Source organism: Serinus canaria, chromosome 8 (assembly GCF_022539315.1).
Source record: "Serinus canaria isolate serCan28SL12 chromosome 8, serCan2020, whole genome shotgun sequence".
NCBI lineage: Eukaryota > Metazoa > Chordata > Aves > Passeriformes > Fringillidae > Serinus > Serinus canaria.
The window spans coordinates 16,388,687-16,406,715 of NC_066322.1; the positions used below are offsets into that span (position 1 = coordinate 16,388,687).

Sequence of the window (18,029 nt, forward strand, 5' to 3'; positions counted from 1 at the left end):
TTTATTCATAAATAGATTGCCTGCATTTTAAACAAAATATAGAATGTTCTTAAAAATATAGTTACATTTCAAAAGACTACATACAACATATGCATTTGGCATGAAAATTCATATTAAATAGCTATACAATGAAAAATAGCATACTTGATACCAAATGTACTTTTTAGAGAGGGGAAAAAAATGGTTTAGCTGCACAACAGGAATGTCATCCTTATTTTTAACTTGGTTCTGACCTTAGGGGCTAATCTGTTTATTAATAAAATTCCCCCCAAAATTTACTATGTTTTAAGGAAAGCTGTATGATTAAAGATAAGGATGATCAAAACAATTCAAAAATACAGGTATCCCTAAAAACAGCAGCTGTATACATGCAACCTTACACTGTTTTTTAAACCTAAGTGTTATCTGTTATGTTACTAAGTTCTAACATGTTATTTGGTTCAAGGTTGATGTATTTTTCTTTAAATCTGGTTTCCTTTGCCACAATGTTTTTACTATCTAGAGATAGTATATTCTATAGTGTTAGCTATCTGTACCTTACAGTCCCGTCTGCAAATAGAGAAGCTTGTTTGTCAACATTAAAATGTGCTAATAAAAATATCTTTTGCTTAAACAGGGCTTTTTAATTAATGGTTCTTCAATCACTTGATAAAAATCTTTGTAATTCGCAACACCAGTCAGCAACTATTACCCAACATATTCTGAAAATTTAAAAAAAAATGCCTAACCATACCTCCTTGCCACAGAGAAGAACACACCTGGGTTTTTTTTTTAGTTTCTAAACTTAAGAAAAAGCATCACATTCTGAAGAGAAGTAAACAGACCATATCTGCAAATCCCATGTAACAAGAGCAAAAGAAAATAAAAGAGAACAGCAATGAGACTTATGAGCAGCGGCATTTGCAGTTCTTCTGGAGGCCACTCTAAACTGCTCTTCTTTACAGGGCTGTAGCCTTGCTTGCAACTGAAGTCTCATAGTCAAAATGATCTTGTCAGAAGTATGTTAATTCAAACACTTCAGCTGCCTTAACTATTCTCATCCATTACAGCTTTAGTTTTCACTTCAATGAGTTCTTCTACTCGAGCTAGAACACTTTCTATTAAGTCAAATGTGAAGAGAGCTGAGTGTAAAACCTGAAATGACAAGAAAGATGAGTGTTATTTTTATTAGGTTTTTTTTTTACCCATTTTATATTTACTTTTGTCTCCACATTGAAGAAAAAGTCAGTACTTCTGAGTGACTGAAGGGAAGTGCAAACTCACTTGAAGCTGCATTCCAGTAGTCATGGCAGGCATCTTTTCCCCACTAACAGTTACAGAGCAAACTGTGTTAGAACTGTGTGCCTCTGTAGAAGAAAACATGAAGAAACCAACATGACCCTTAGGATTAAGCGAATATTTAAAATATCAACATTTCATGACAGTAATTGTTAAGAACTGAAATCTAGGGGTTGACAAAACACATGACAGAGGGTGCTGAACCTTAAGAGGAAGACAGTTGGAGTTGGATGATATCTTTATACTTTGTATAACACACATGCCTACATTACTAAACAGGCAAGATCTGCAACTGAAACTCATTTTATAGAGCTCACATGCTCCTCAAAAGGAAAAAATAAAATGTTATCTTGCCCAGTTTTGATACATTTTTAGTATTTCCACATCCAGGGAGATAGTAGGAGGTTCTTTAGCTTGACTTAACGAATCTAGACGTTAAATACTTATTTTATTAAGAAAAGGCTGCAGGCTTCTCTGTTTCAGACAGATTACTTGCAGCAGGCTAAACTACAAGGACAGGACTGAAAAAATAAGGGGAAAACCTCTTACATTCAGAGCACATATTTGAAATTCAATGTAACGCTTACAAGATTAAACACAAGGGATGAAAGTTAAACTCATTTACTGTTACAATTTAGATATTCTCTCCCAAACTCAAATTTCTTTATACTTTGTCAAAGGCTAGAAAATTGTAAGAGGCACTTAAGAAAAAGCTTCCTGATTAATTTTGAAGGATTCCCTTTAGAGAGACATCCACAGGTTGTCTTGAGAAAAAAGTCCCCTTCTTTGCCTCATAAGTACATAGTTTGCAATGGAAGAGGATAAGACTAGGGGCAAAAAGCTGCATTGACATTTTTAGTAGCAGACACAAATTCCTTGGGCTATCTTAATTATACTGGAGACCACAAGGAACAGAGGATCTGACATCCAGAGAGACTGCCTAAAGCAGCTAGAGCTCTTGTGCCCCATGCAATGTGTCTGCTTAACCCAGAGCAGAATCTGATTCTGTGTGTCAGATTAAAAAAAATAATGTATTTTAAAATATGAATGTAATGCTTCAGGCTTTAGAGAGCACTGTGACTTATTTTTTCTCTTGTTAACCCTCCCACACCTGGTTTGAAACCTAAGGGTTATGTATTCAGAGAAACTTAGTTTCTCCTTTTTAACATTAAAATCAAAAGTATAAATGCAGAACAAGTTCTGAAGGTCTTCATATCACAGTTCTGTCAGGTTTCGACAAGATTTACAAATGTGATGACAGGTAAGTTCAGATTTTTCTAAGCAATTATGAACATTTTTAATACAGCAACTACTGAATTATTATTTGAAATTTGGAATAGTGGCAACAGTTAAATAAAACTTTATCTATGCAGCATTCACCAGTTCCTCATTTCCAAAGGATTGCCAAAGTTTCTAGACATGAACAACGCTAAGAACAAAAAATCAACAAAAACTGACCTTTTCTGTTTTCTTTCTTATTTTTAATTTCTGCTTCATAATGTGCTTTTGACATATTGAGTCCTACACGCAGTGGTTTTAAGAAGTTCTGCTCTATCTTGCCAAGTGTGGTCCATACACCAGTCTAGTCAAACAGAACAGAGAAGGTTACAAAACAGTTTCAATGAAGCATTGCAATACTAAGCTTTTGAGCAAAAGTTTTTTGACTAGTGTTTATAACGTATACTTCTGTGCTGAGAGGAAAAGAGAAAAAAATAATTCAGACTCATGCATTGAAGCATGAACAGCATGGTGATGGGTATTTCAACTACTCTTCCTCTCCCCTACATTTTTTGTTGGTTGGCTGATGAAGCAGTAAAAAATAAAAAGGTGGAGAGGTAGAGAGGACTTAGTGTGTAGGGTGGTAACTACAGCAATGGAAATTCACATTTTCAGCTTGTTCTTGTAAGCAAAGCTGAAAGAATCTGGGTGTGTTGGAGGGGAGGTTCTAGGCCCTTTCTCAGGCTAGGATCTCTACAGCAAGTAAATGGCAGTTGTAGGCTCCTCTCAGATAATTCAGCAGTAAAACAGAACAAATATTTAGATTAACATTCCTGAATTAACACTGTATTGCAATGCCAAATGAAAGTTGTGATAAATATCATGCTTCCCAATTGTCTATATTGCACTTTAAAAGCACTGTAAGAATGTTACTGGATATGCTACTCTCCCATCCTTCAGCACAGTAGCCACAGTGGCAACAAAATTCTCCCTAGTTTGACATGGGCAGAAAGGAGTTTACAATAATGGCATTCAGGAAGCAGGGAGTGCAAGGGAAAGATGCTCAAAACCAAGGCTGTTCAGGGTTACAGGGAGGAAAATAAGCTTGGGTTTGCTACAAACTGCTGTAGAAGGAAACAAATCCAAAGACACAAAGGCTGCTTTGTAGATAGGAGCCATTTATGCAACTCCTTTCTTCAGGCAGTATCCTCAAAGGGCAGAATAAGGACAATAAGAATTTTCAATTTTATATACAGTGAATCCACTAACGACAGTGGAAAATTCACCAAATTTTAATACTAGATGACACAGTTAACAGTTCAAATAAGAACAGTAATTACTTGCACCAGAATGTGGCTTTAAAAAGAAACTTTCTAGAGAAATACTTATTTTTAAACTTGATAAATGAAAATGCTTGCTACACAGCAATCAAAATATCTGAACTGACACAGAAGGAGGCATTTTCTTTCTGCCTCACTTGCACTGTATGAAGAGAGACAGGGAAGAAGTCAAGAAGAACTGACAGAGGCTAAATTTAAGGGAAAATCTTCAGAAGATGTGATGCTATTTTCTCCTCAAACTATATGGATATTCTTTTTGCAAGGTACTAGACAGCACAATTAGAGCTGCTGAGTGCTACTACGTGTAGTTTTTTATTAATAATAAAAGAGGAATTCTTACTTTTCTTACAAAGCTATGTATTTACATGTAACTGAGGAGACCATTATGAGTACTTAGATAGCAATCACCCCTTAAATATGACAAACAGATACAGTCTATCAATATTAACTAGTTACATAAATAGTAAATTAGAAATGCACCCACTGAAAGCTATTTTTGCTTTTAATTTTCATTACAGTTTCAGCAATCAGTGCTAGTTATTTCACTGTTATTCTAATTAGATTAGTAACATTATTAGGTAGTTACAAAACTTATTCCTAGATCTCAAATTAGTCCAAGGGTAGATCAGAATTTTTTCTGTATTTTAGAAAACAGTAAATTATATTATTGTGCAATTATTGCTATAAAGATATCCAGTTGGTGGTTTGAGGGATACCAGCAAATAAATAAGCAAAAATAACAACTTTTTCAGGTGGGAACACTTGTTGGGTATGTGATTTTGTGGTGACATACTCTATTGTTATGGAGACAGGTCACAGTTCAACAGGCAGAGTAAAAGGATTAGTTTGGTTATAGGAACAGTATGTATGCAAACAATTTCATCAAAACACAGGACCATATCACATATTTCCTAATGTCTTAATAAAAGCATCACTGGGGAACTAACCATTGCAAAGAAAAATGTAAAACCCATGTTTTTTGAATCAAGGATAAGAGTGTTCATGTGAATCCACCTCTCAGCTAATCAATCATTTTCAAATCAAATAGTACGTACTTGATTGTCACTTTCACAATCCTTAATGACTAAGTATCTCAGCAGATTCAGTGATGCCATAATCCTGTGAATTACAAACATACAGATACATATTACTAGGTTTGTAATTTAATTGTTCATTAGCCAGACATGCTAGTATGGAGTCTCCATCTGTAGAAAAAGCAACCACCCATCTTTTGAGCAGTACAGCTCCACCTAGAGCACCGTGTGTAGTGATGTCCATACAACAATTCACACTGCAAGTAAAACTGAAACTGCCATCAGATTGCAGAGGGCTGGTGATTGGTAGGGAAAGAATCCTCTCAAGAGGCAGAACCTTATCACATAATTTATAATATGTATCACTGGTGATCCAAAGTTGATTTGAAACTAGTGTGATTATTTTCTTTATTACTGTACTGAATTTTTAATTTTGAGTGTGCTTTTTAAAATAATTTTTTTTGTTTTTGTTTTACCATACTTTTGAGCAGAGATTATTAATTGTTTTTTCCCAGATAACAAGTACAGTTAGCCATCATACTTCTGGGCTTTTTAAGCAGGTATGTGTCCATCTGGACATTATCTCCCCACTGATTTACAAGCGCAAGCATCATCATAGTACTTATCACACAGGAAGACCTACCCTATATACACAAGATTTTTCAGACATATTTCAGTTATTTATTTTTTTAATGCAATTATCTACTGTTCAGGTGGATCTGTAATCCTCCTCATGAGATACTGGAGTCCCTGTAGCAATCTGTGAAACTGCCTCAAAGATGCCTTGCACCGTAGGTTGCATCTAATTATTATTCATTCCCCTGTACCATATTAGACACCACACCACATTGCTTTTACTCCTTCAACTGTTTCTGCAGAGAGCATACCATACATTCCTGAGGAAATAATGCTTTAACCATTAGTTATGTCATTTCACATCTGAAGTCTTATATCCCTGGGGAATGAAGGACATCCTTTTTTATTGTTAAAAATTAATGTAATGGCATTGTGACATTCTTCTATGCAGAGCTGGTTAAAATAAGTGACCATTTCCATTTCTGGTTCCAAAACCTTAAAATACATTGATGTTGTCACCTCATTAATTACATGACAGCATACATCACTGTAGTAAGGTAAAGACTTTTTTAATGATGAAGAAAGAAGAAAAGCTTGTAACTGTGATTACAACTCACCTGTCTGAGTTTTGCAGAAGATCAGTCTCAGCACCTTCTGGAAGTGAAAGTACTAAATCTAGAAGGGAGATCAGGTGATGTCCTGTAAACCAAATGTTGTCACACTCCTTCTGAAAAAAAAATTACAAAAAGTTCAGCTGAGTGTAAAATTTAGGTCTAAAATACTGTAAGAATAACTTGCATAAAACAAAAATGTTAAAAAAAAAATCAAACCCTGTAAGAAATGTTTTCTAATATTGACCTGTGAGTGAAGTACACAAAACAGCCTCTTCATAATTTTAAATTTTTTTGTCAGCCAGGAAAGAAATGGAAGACACATAGTAAGAGAATTCTAAAACTGCATAGTAAAAAGTTAATCATATAGTTTTAATTAATTTTCCCAACTTTCGGGTATAATTATTATAAAACATGAGATTAAAATGGCTTTGATCTAGCCCAGCCCTTCCTGATGGATTTATCATTTGCAAAGCACTCATAATAAAATGCTGACTGTCATCATAAAAGCAAAGAAATTTAATAATTCTATCTAAATTATCTAATATTTGAATTATATTTTAAAAATGAGGAACTGTGGGGATGAAACAATATACTGAGCAGTTTCACTTTAGGAGGGAAATGTATTTTCAAGCACAGAAAAGGTAGTAACTTCTTAGAAAAACACAGTAAGATACTGCAATTAAAAATACAACTATAAAATTATAATCTAAATATGCATAGACAGAAAAGGCCAAAGTAATGTTTTTAATAAAAATTTCCAATCTTATGTGTCTTTTCAAAGTGCATTTTTTTAATGTACCACTAGAAGTTTCAGCTGTAGACATTTTCTCAATATCATACTGACAGAATTTTGAGAAGACATCTTGGTTTTTATTGGTAAAAGCCTCACCATTAATGCTAAGTGAATCTGATCTTTTATATTTTTAATAATGTATCCTTCCACACCAGCATGGTTGCTTGTCTTCAGTAAGCACCTTCAAACAAACAAAACAAAGATATTATCTCTTTAAAGCTGCCCATAGAGTTAGCTCAAAACTTAAATACCAGTCACTAAGTGGGAGTTTTACCACAGAAGAACAGTATCACTATGTAACCTTTAAACACTGGCTTACATCAGACAGCTAATTTTATATGAAGCAATTGAAGTTCATTATTTATCAAAACATTAACATAGTAAAATTAATGCAGCTTATCAGATGGAAATTCTGTCAGAGATCAATGTATTGATGCAATTAAGCGGCACTAGGGCTGATATTACACAAACTACCTTGGATGCTTACCTGAATAATGTGTATTTTCCCTCTGTATCAAACTTGTCTATGAACAACTGCAAAATATTTAAACTCTTCTTTCTCTAAAGAAAACAAAGATGTTTATCAGATGCATTCTAAAAAAATTAACTCAGCATTCAGAATCCAATTGATTCTGTAGGCCACTTAACATACCATATGCTCCATGGGACAAAGGGTCATAATTTTCACCAAATCCTGCAGTCAGAGAAAGGAAATACAATTTATAATTACATACAGATTATCACATTACATCATGCTGACTAAAATCTATTCAAGACTTTAAAAAAACAAACCAGACAAAAAACCTCATTTCGGAATGTCCAGGGAATAGAAGATTCTCATCAGAGAAATTCATGCTTGCTTCAGTGCTCAAAATCCCAGGGCTGATCTGCACTATTTTTGTGAACACTATTTTTGTGCTGCTGGTTCCAGGTAGGAATGTAGCCAAGCAGTAGGCTGGCAAGGAGGAGACAAAAACGAGCAAGCACCACCTTTCAACTAAGATCTGTGCCCACCTGCCTCAGTGACCTGCACATACACTGGGTGTACTTTAATTGTCACTGGAACTTCATGCTGCAGCAGGTAGAAAAGACAATTCTGTGTAGCAAGACACTGAAGGTTTCAGCTGAACAGCACAGCTGTATAAAGGTCCAGTCCTTCTCAAACACCTAGAGGACAGCTAGGTATGATTTTTCATCAAACTTTGAAGACTCCTGTACACTGCTTCTTATTACCTGAGGCACATTAATAAAGTCTCTGAGTTCTAAATAGTGATGGAGAAGGCTGTTATCTTCCATTCTCAATAAACAGCTCTCAAACAGATCCTGCAGGTGCAGAGAAGTAAAGAAAGATGTCAAGAGTATGCACATATACAGGACATTATCAGCTTAACATTTCATGGCTAAAGCAGCCTTCACTCATAAATACTCGTTCAGGTATTGCAAATTCCAAGCAGCTGCAATTATAAGCGATAGCTGTAATTTAAATATTTATGCAGGACTGTGAAGTTCAATAAATACAGGTATTTGTTAGGCTGAAGAATACCTAATTGAGCCTCAAAATATTTGTAGAACTATTATCTGAACTATCAGTTATACCTGTTTTAGAAGGAGAAACAAAAGTTTTGCCATTCCTTAAAAACTAAAAAAAAAAAAAAAAACCAACAACATTCTAACATCAAAAATTTAATTTAAAAAAACTACTTACAAGTCCTTTAGATAATACAGATTCTTCTGTTCTAGAAAAAAAAAACAGATTTAAGTTGTGAATTAAAAAGACAGTTGATATTTCAGAAGAAACAGCAGAACAGAGGTCAACAAGAACTTGTCCCTCAACAATTTTCATTCCATTTTTTAGATACAGAATCTTTGTTACTCTTCCCAAAGATTTTAAACTTGCTGATGAGAAATTGAACATTAGACTCATCTCTTCACAGTCAAAAATGACTTTTTCCCCCTCAGTATTTATACATGCTCAAAAGCAGTGTCATCTCCCACAGGTACTGAGACATTGATTACCAAAGAAAATGAAATGGTAAGCACTCAGAATAGGAAACTTGCCTTCCACAGCAGTGCTCTAGAAGCTATTTCGTAACACTGCTGCTTATGGGGGGTGAAATAATTACAAAATTACCCCTAGTAAAGTCTGGTTTCCTTTAGAAAGCCTGACCTTTAATCGCTTTGCATATCATGTCAGAAAACATTCAAATAAATATTTTCATAATAGTTGCCTTTAACAGTAATTGTTATAGAAGAGCAAGTAAGTATACACTCTATTCTTCATGTGTTTAAACTACTAATTTTACATTTTTAGAATAAAGTTTTTTAAAATGGTATCACAATACAAGATGAAAACAATACATAAAAGTTTAGACAACTTCTGCTTCTTAGTAAGAAAAGACATCTTGTAGTGAAACTTGCCATTTTAATGCTCAAGTTTATAAACCTTCTCTGAACTGAATCAATATTTCAAATTTTTTTATGAGTTACTGTAAAAGATCACACTCACTATCTAGACCTGCAAACCCTACCTTTTCAGCAGCACTTCAATATGTGTCATATTGCACAGCAGAAGGTATGAAGGACTAGAAGAGAAGAATCCAGCTACATTAAACTGCATAAGCCATATACATTTGTACATAATTAATATATTTGACAGGATTAGTACTCTTTTAAAAAATTAAAATCTCTTTCTAAAATTATTGATTTTTAAATAGACAAAAATTGTAAGTCAAATCACTGTTAAGAACTCTTATGGGGAAACTGTCTATAGATCCGTAAATGAACATTTAATACGCATTAATTTTCAGCACATGACTAATCATAGTAGTTTCCTTTAAAGGACAGCTCATCTAAAATTAAACTACACCAGACTAATCTGCAGGAGTATGTTCTTTATATAACCTAAGTTACATAAAATATAAATGCATAAATGTTGACATAAAATTATGCTACTGAAATACAGTTTTCATTCATAACTATTCACAAATAAAGTTCTCTTTCACTCAGAAAGAATCTTCAAAGTACAGACTTACAATAAGCAAGAAAGAACAGTTCTTACCTAAAAACCACTGGAAAGCATTCAACACCAAAGTGCTGAACAAACATCAGGTATGACAGACATGCCAAAGAATCAGCAGAATTCTTTCGCTCTATGTCTGCAAACTCCTGATTCTCCCAGTGTGGACTTTTGCCTTTATGATGTACAAACACTAAAGGTATCAATTCTCCTATGTTCCACAAAATGTCCTAAAAAATAAAACCAGATTTCCTATAGTTGCCTTTAAAACAACTGTATGCCAAGTTTTAAAGCTCTAACTGTATTTACATACATTCTGTTGTACAGCATGCACATAAATTGATATAAATGTTACGTTTGTTATATATAAATATGTGGGATTTATGATATATGCAGAAACACACAAAAAAAATCCTGGAAGAAAAATAACTAGTGTTAGAAAAATGTTACTAAGATAGCAAAGTCAAGCACACAGAAGCTAGCAAAAGAGAGAATGAAGACCATCTGCAAACTCCTAGTTCAGCTCTCTTATCCCCAGTGCTATGAGTAACAATAGATTCATGAAAACATAATGTTACAAAATCTCTGTGTTTTTCAGATCACAGAATACTCAGTATTCTGGTTTTTTTCTCATTAATCAACATGGAACACAACGTTTAGCTGCTAAATACAAGCCCTGGTTTTAAGTTAGATTTGCTTTGTATGGCCTTTCTTTCTCATGATGCACAACACAAGGAACCCCTGACCTTTGTAAATCAGAAATACTACAGGGGTTACCCCCTCACACCCTTCAGGTGGCTGAGGACATAGTGCAACTCCTCTTGAACATATTACAGAGAAATGGGGAGATCCAGGTCAGCTCACTGTTCTGGAGTTGTCCAAACCCAACATCCAGGATGGCACATTTTGGAAAATTTGGGTTATGTAAGATGTCATACAGTCTAAGCACGACTTACTGACCTTAGCTTCAGCTCTCACTACCTAAAGCCATAAACAGAAGTTTATTGAGAAAGAGAAGAAAAGGTAATTCATCATTAACATTAAAAACATGGTTTCAGACTGTGCCCAACAGGAAAGACAGGATATACCTTACACAGCCCATTAAGTCACCCCAGTGACCAATACAGAAATCAAAATGAGCACTAGAACAAATGACAGGCAGTTGTGAACTACACCACTGGTTCTGCACACACTGTAATTCATTTCCTCTGCACTCACTGTAATTTCAGTTGCAAAATGCCGAAAAGGATGGTCTTCAATGCCCTCAAGTTGTTCAAGCTGAGCTGCCAATAATGGGTATTTCAGGCTTTGCATACAGCTGAAAAAGAAAGGGGTGGAATAAATCACCAGTACAGTCATAAATACAGACTATGATAATGTCATTGATGACCAAGAATAATGCCTATATTCATATCAGCTGCTGCTATTCAAGGTATTCCAAGGAGAATAAAAAAATAAAAACCTAACATCTCCTGTAGAAGCATTACTTAGACTTCACCTCCAGACTGTGATTATTCTCACTGCTGGAAATTTGAGGAACAGAGGAATACTCAGCTTCACAATGCAACAACTAATTTCCATTTTACCATTTCCCTCTACTAAACAGAAAGCATGAACATATAACATCTATTTAGGGGTTCTTTGTCAAAATACCACATTAGTTAGATATATGTTGGCAGCATTATAAAACACAAAAAGAAGATTTATTTGCTACCTATATAATAAATTCCTACTATTAATTTTGTTAAGTTACAGGAATATATAAAATGCTCACAATTTTATTAATTCTTCTTTCAGCTCCATGTCATTGTATTCTGATGACTTTTCCACATTTTTAACAACTTCATTCACAAAAGGTTTAGCAAAGTCCACCACTGCATTACAACATTGGCAGAGACCAAGTTTATCTTCTTGTATTTGTTGTTTAGTATAAGGCACAGGTAAGGGAGTGAGCTGATTCATAATCATGGCCAATGACAAACCCACAGAGTAGGCCTTCTTGTTCTGAAGTTTCAAAAGCACTGGGGAAAAGAAAATAAAGGTGAAAAGAGAGAACATTTTGAGACATTATTACTTACTTAGTAGAGGAAAACATAAAGAAAAACATGACTAGGAAAGAAAACATTTTGTTTTCAGGGAAGGAGAGGGACTGACACCTGAAATCACATGAGCAAATCCAGCAAGACTTAACATCATCACCTAGTTTAATATACTGTAGTTAACATAGCCATGTATTTGCAAATAACAGATATTAAATCTGTCACACATTTCAATGTTCTTCCTTTCTCCACAGCACCAGGATGAGGACCAAAAAAATGTTTTCTAGGACTGGGCTAAGTGAAATAATACATATTTGACCCAGAAAATGCATTTATTACTTGACTCCTTTTGTGCTTGGCAAAACCAGAGACAATAGCCCAGTTTTTCTGCGGAGAACTGACTCTGGTTTTTACTCCCATGGCAAAAATAACAGACACTCTCTCAGACTGAGGAAGCAGCATGAGAGGCTCTCCATTTAACTGGACTCAGTGCAGACTAATTGCAGATTGGCTATCCAAAATATCACACATTTCTCTTGTTAAATTCTAACATAATACAGTAACATATCCTGGAGATTGCTACAATCAGTCTTCAACTTGATACACAACACTTCATTTCATCTCATCTAAGAAAACAGAAACTACTGCTTGTTACCTACTTAGAGAGTGGCCAAACCCTACATTTTAAATTTTCATATGTAAGCCAGAAAAACACTCCCCCCTCACCAATAAAGTATTTCTACATGCTTCAATCAAAATTACAGTTTTATACTATAAAAAATAGAATTGCATGTTTTAAAAGTCAAGCAATGAAGAATTTCACAAATCCCCATGATTCCCTATTTCTGTAACAACAGTAGGAGTGCTTTACACCTCTAAATATAACTGCCATAGGACCACATTCTTGTAAATTGTGAAAAATAGCTGAATATTGCTTTTCCAACTGATGCTATTAGTTGCACCTAGAATGTTTTTCTAAGAGGCCAATATAAATATGAAATTTATGCCTTGTGTTATTTTGCAGAATATAATAGACTGTAAAGCTTGTCAGGATGGATTTATTCTGAAACCATTCCAGAAAAGGCTAAACTAAATTGATAAATAAATGAGAAAATAATTTAATTCAGAAATCACATGATAAACTGAATCCCACCTGTCTGCAAAGGCTGAAGCAATAACATGACAGTTTGACACACTTGCTCTCCAGAGGTCTGCTCAATCTGCTCAAGTAAACCCAAAAAAAGTTCCTTTGGATTGCAGAGCTGTAAGAGAGGAACAATGCATATTTTTAAAGAACCATGGTCATACTCAAAAAAATAAATCACATGCAATACAGAAGTTCCTGAATGTCAAGAGAGAAGATCTGAACATCCAAAATAAGATTTAAGAAAATAAATATGAAACAGTAAGTACATGCCTACAATTACTATCTACTGTAGAGCATACCTGTGTGTACACTTTCATATGAACTGAAAACATAATAGTAGAAATTGACACTAAACCTGATTTTAATGGGCTGTAAAAACCTCACAGTACCTTTGCAAAGCAATCCTTAGGAGCAGAGAGAGAAGTAGAATTTGAGTGTGAATTTAACTCAAGCTATAAGTTTGCAAGTTGTTTTTGGAGTGCATAAATGAAAGAGAATGAATCTTTCACAGGTTATAACATTTTCTGCTCCTACTCCATCAGAATCATCAAGTAATGATTCTCATATTGAGGAAGGGTGAATGATTTAAGGAAAAGACTTTTCCAAGCGAATCATAGAATAGAGAACAATAAATACTATTCAGACAGAGATAAGTGGAAAATGGCAAGGTCTTGCAGAACGGTTTTGAAACAACTAAAGAGAGAACACGAACGAGAGACCTTGAATTAGATACTAGAAAACATATTTAGCAACATACTGTAAGTTTTACTCAAGCTAGCTAACTCCAGTAAGATTGTGTCCTTTAGATCAACTTGGCTCATTTTCATGTGAAAACCACACCTGATACTGAGCCTACCACTTCCAAACAAAGAGCCCTACCCAGTGAACATCTACCATGAATTTAGAATTCTCTGTACCTTTAAACTGAGGCAAGGGAACGTTAAACTAAGAGCACCTTACCCAAGTAGTGATGTAGATTCATTATGCAAATATTGTCAGAATCAAATTGTGTAAATATGTTTGTGTAACTGGCCTCTGGTGTACTAGCTTCATGGATGAATGATCTAGCACCCCTTTTTCTGCAGAACTTCCCTAACATTGTTGTATCAGAATCATATATTTCAAAACCATACCTGTGCCAACTGATCTAGTATCATCAGGCAGTGTTCTCGCTTATCGTCTTCTTGTTTATACATAAAAATACATCTAACAAGAGGAGAAATGAGATTCCAACCCATATTCTTGATGATAACCTAAAAACCAGATATTCAGAGAATAAGCCAAAACTGGATGTCTTCTAAACCCAGACAGACTGTGTACATAAAGACCAAAAGCAACAAAAGATCAACGTCCTGGTTGTAACTATTACTGTCACTGTCATTGAATATTTAGCAAGTGATACCATAACTTGACACACATTGTATCTTCTCCCCATACCTATAAACACAGCTGCATATTTTGTATCATTTTTGTCTAATTATTGACATGTCAATATATACTTCTAAATGTCCATGACAATACATTTAAAACGGGACTGAGCAGAGGAGTTGTGCTGAAAGAACACTTGGACAAATTATTCATGAGGGCTTTGAGACTTTCAGTTGTTACTTCAAACTCACAAAATTCAAAACCAGATTGTGAACCCCCTGTAACAGATTATGAACTCCATGTAACACAGCTAAAATATTCTACCCTTCACTTTCTTTCTGAACTTCCTATTTATCTCTTCAATTTGGTATATCATCTCAGCATCCTGAATGCCCACAGACATTAGTATTTCAAATTAGTATCAGCCTAGTTGGCTCCTACAGTTGGCCAATATTATTATATCCATTTCTGGTAGGCTGACCCCCAACAGCAATTAAGCACCCCTCAGCTGCTTGCTTGCTCTTGTCCCTCAGTGGGATAGGAGTGAGAGTCAAAAGAGCAAAACAGAGGAACTCTGAAGATAAGTCCAATGTAATAAGTGAAAGAGAAAAGACAGCAGGGCGTGATGGGGAATGATGCAGATCAACTCCCACGAGGAGACCAACGCCTAGCCAGCCTCCAAACAACAGCTACTTTGGAATGGGTCCCCATCCACATCTCTTTACTGCTGAGCACGATGTTGTATGGTATGGAGTATCCCAATGCTTTGGGTCAGCTGTCCCAGCTGTGCCTCCTCCCAAATTCCCTGCTCACTGGGAGCAGAGTGAGAAGGGGAGAAGGCCTTGATGCTGCACAAGCACTGATCAGAAGTAGTTGAAACACTGGTGTATTATCAGCACCTTTTTGGTCACAAATAAACACAGCACTATGCAGGCTGCCATGAAGAAAGCCAACTCCAGGCCAGCTGCACCCAGTACACCACCTGAAATCCCTGTCCTGTGGAAGCGGGACACTGTTGCTCTCTCCTCATTATGCTTTTCTGCTTCCTTTTCTCTTTGCTTCACTCACAGAAGAGTTATTAATGGTTTTGTTAAGATTACCATGACTTGGGTTTCTGTGAGCTACCTGAATGCAGAATAATGTGCACTTAACACACAGCAACTTATTATCTATTCATATGTACAGCCTTGCTCCACTGAGAAAGTAGCTTTTCCCTCTTAATAAGCAGTTTTATATTTTATGATGTTAATAAACACTAATATTTAGTGCAAACTTAAACTCACCTTGTTTTTCTCATTTTGAATTACTTCTAATAACTGAGCTGCATATCCATCTTCCAAACACTTCTGACCTGCTACCTGAAACAGATTAAAATCTTCTCCTTTGAAATCAGCTTCTTCCAGAATTTGCTAGAAAGAAAATATGAATGTTTAACTCCATACTTATCAAAGTCAATTAAAAAGTAAGAAAATCCATGCTTTCATTTCAAAATTTAATGTAATATCATTGTAAATTTTATACATTTTTCACATATTAAAAAAGCTACCAAGTTACTACAGAAGACAAGGCAGTATTTCAATAGCACTAAGTCTAGACTACAGCATTCTGTTTGGAAGATGTGTTTTCTACAACTACCAGCTTTTGTTCCTAGATACAAGAACACTTCCTCTCCAAGAAACAAAAATAATCAAGCATCTTGGGATAAGCACCACAGAGAAGTCAATGAAACATAGAGGCTGAACTTAGCTGCCCCATGAAGAGTTCTACTAACAACTGACTTGTCTTCTGAGGTCATTTTGGGTTTAATTCTAATATATGAAAAGAAACGCACACTACTGACACTTGTTACTTCTAAGAAAAGAAAACTACTTACACATCTTTGTATTATGGCTTGAAGTTCATCAACTGCCATTACAGTTTGACTGTGTTCTTCTGGCATGAAAATTTATTATAAATTAAAGAGGGCAGTATTATATCACACAAACCTAAAACGGAGGCTGAAAAATAATCACATTATCAAAAAAAAAAAGTTAATGGAGGAATAAGAATGGCCTAGACAAATATTAGGACAACATAATTAGAAAATAAGGGAAAAATTATTTTTACAAATTATATGCTATATTATTCTACTCCCCATATTTGCAGGAGACAGAATTACAGACAGGAAACAACTTGCATTCTATGTACAGGGAAACAATTTTTCAAGTACTATCTGAGTCATCTTAAGAAGAGTGAAGGCTTCAGTGACAAAACCGCAGCTAACACAGAGCAAGTCTGGGCTCACTGCACACACCAAGTGTGCACACCCATGACACACTACATTTTCTGCGACCATTCTGACCAGAGGAGCTTCTTCTCAGCCCTGACTGGAGCACACTAACGCGCGATGTGAAGACACTGATCCAAACACCATGCCAGTTTATATCAACAGTCCAGTCAAGATTACATATGCAGTTTCATTTATTTTTTTCTAGTGTCTAGGATGGACTAGTTCAGTGGCCTTTTACCTCTAGGTATTAAAATTTGAAACTTTCTTGCTAAAAACAACAAAGTTATACACTTGAGTAATGTCAAGAACGTATCAAGTTTTATGTAGCCAGGACCATGAATTACAACTGCAATCAAGCCTGGTTATCCTCTGTAATATATCATAGCAGCAGTCATAGTCTTTATGGTTTTAAGTAATACCATGGGTCTTAACCTGGTCACTATGATCACTATGACTATCAATTACTTCTACACCTGGTTAATTAGATAGCTATTCATCAAAACACAGGCATCTCTATGCAATGTCAGCAGCCTTTCTTCTAATGTTTTACTGAATGTGCTGGGTTGACGCTGGCCAAACACCAGCGCACCTACCTGAGACAATTCACAGATAAAGAACCTATCTAAATTCTCACAAAAGGGGACAACTCACACAAGCTTAAAAGCATCTCTGTGTGACCTTCTTTATTCAAAGAATAAACAACTCACTTTCTATTCTTCACGGCCCATTTTGACATCTGTATGTCACTGAAACCTATCCTTTCTAGCCTGTCATTTTACCCAGATCATTACCACACACTTTCTTACCACACGTTGTACTATTTAAGCTTTTCATTTTACAGAATGTTTCTAATCTTAACAAAATAATTTAACATACTTTCGAAAGCCAGTACTGTTGCATTTTCAGCCCTCAGTAACTTCACAATGTACTTACAGCCTTGGAACGCGCCCCAAGCACCCACCGTGTTGCAGGGATTTACTGGCTGAGCTCGCAGATGGTCTCTGGCCTTAATACTTAATCCGGTTTCCAGCTGAATCTTTTAGGACGTTTCAGCGGCAAGTAGACAGTATCTGAATCATGTGAAACGTTCTATTAATACTCACCAAACTCCCTCCTAATAAACAGATACCCCGGGCCCTTCTCTGGGAGCTACAACACCCAGGCTGGGACGAAAAGGCTGCCAGCCTCAGCCTGTAAACACACGGCTGAATGAAAAGCCACAAGGGCACGGCACCGCAGCGTACCACCTCACCTCAGTCCCTTCCAGAGGAACCCCTCAGCTCCGCGCTGCCGCCTCTCCCGGCCCCGCCGCGGCAGTGGCTCCGCCCCGGGTGAGA

At 35.7% G+C, this 18,029-nt stretch overlaps 1 protein-coding gene across 5 annotated transcripts; it reads right to left on the reverse strand.

The window, feature by feature from the left end:
• Positions 1-11: 11 nt before the first annotated feature.
• Positions 12-18,025, reverse strand: GLMN (glomulin, FKBP associated protein). 5 transcript variants are annotated; one of them, XM_050977368.1, is made up of 20 exons: positions 17,945-18,025; positions 17,672-17,762; positions 16,297-16,420; positions 15,707-15,832; positions 14,189-14,308; positions 13,062-13,170; positions 11,644-11,890; positions 11,088-11,187; positions 9,912-10,099; positions 9,382-9,435; positions 8,559-8,589; positions 8,087-8,176; positions 7,506-7,547; positions 7,341-7,414; positions 6,950-7,034; positions 6,064-6,173; positions 4,892-4,955; positions 2,737-2,860; positions 1,264-1,346; positions 12-1,134 (listed from the first exon to the last, which is right to left on the reverse strand). In XM_050977368.1, exons 3-20 carry the CDS (start codon positions 16,360-16,362, stop codon positions 1,027-1,029), a joined length of 1,821 nt encoding a protein of 606 aa, XP_050833325.1. In that variant the 5' UTR covers positions 16,363-16,420; positions 17,672-17,762; positions 17,945-18,025; the 3' UTR covers positions 12-1,026. The 5 variants fall into 5 exon arrangements, with proteins under 5 accessions (XP_050833325.1, XP_018767782.1, XP_009086788.1 ...); XM_018912237.3 differs by having other exon boundaries at positions 6,064-6,170; positions 17,626-17,762; XM_009088540.4 differs by having other exon boundaries at positions 13-1,134; positions 17,654-17,762.
• Positions 18,026-18,029: the final 4 nt, after the last annotated feature.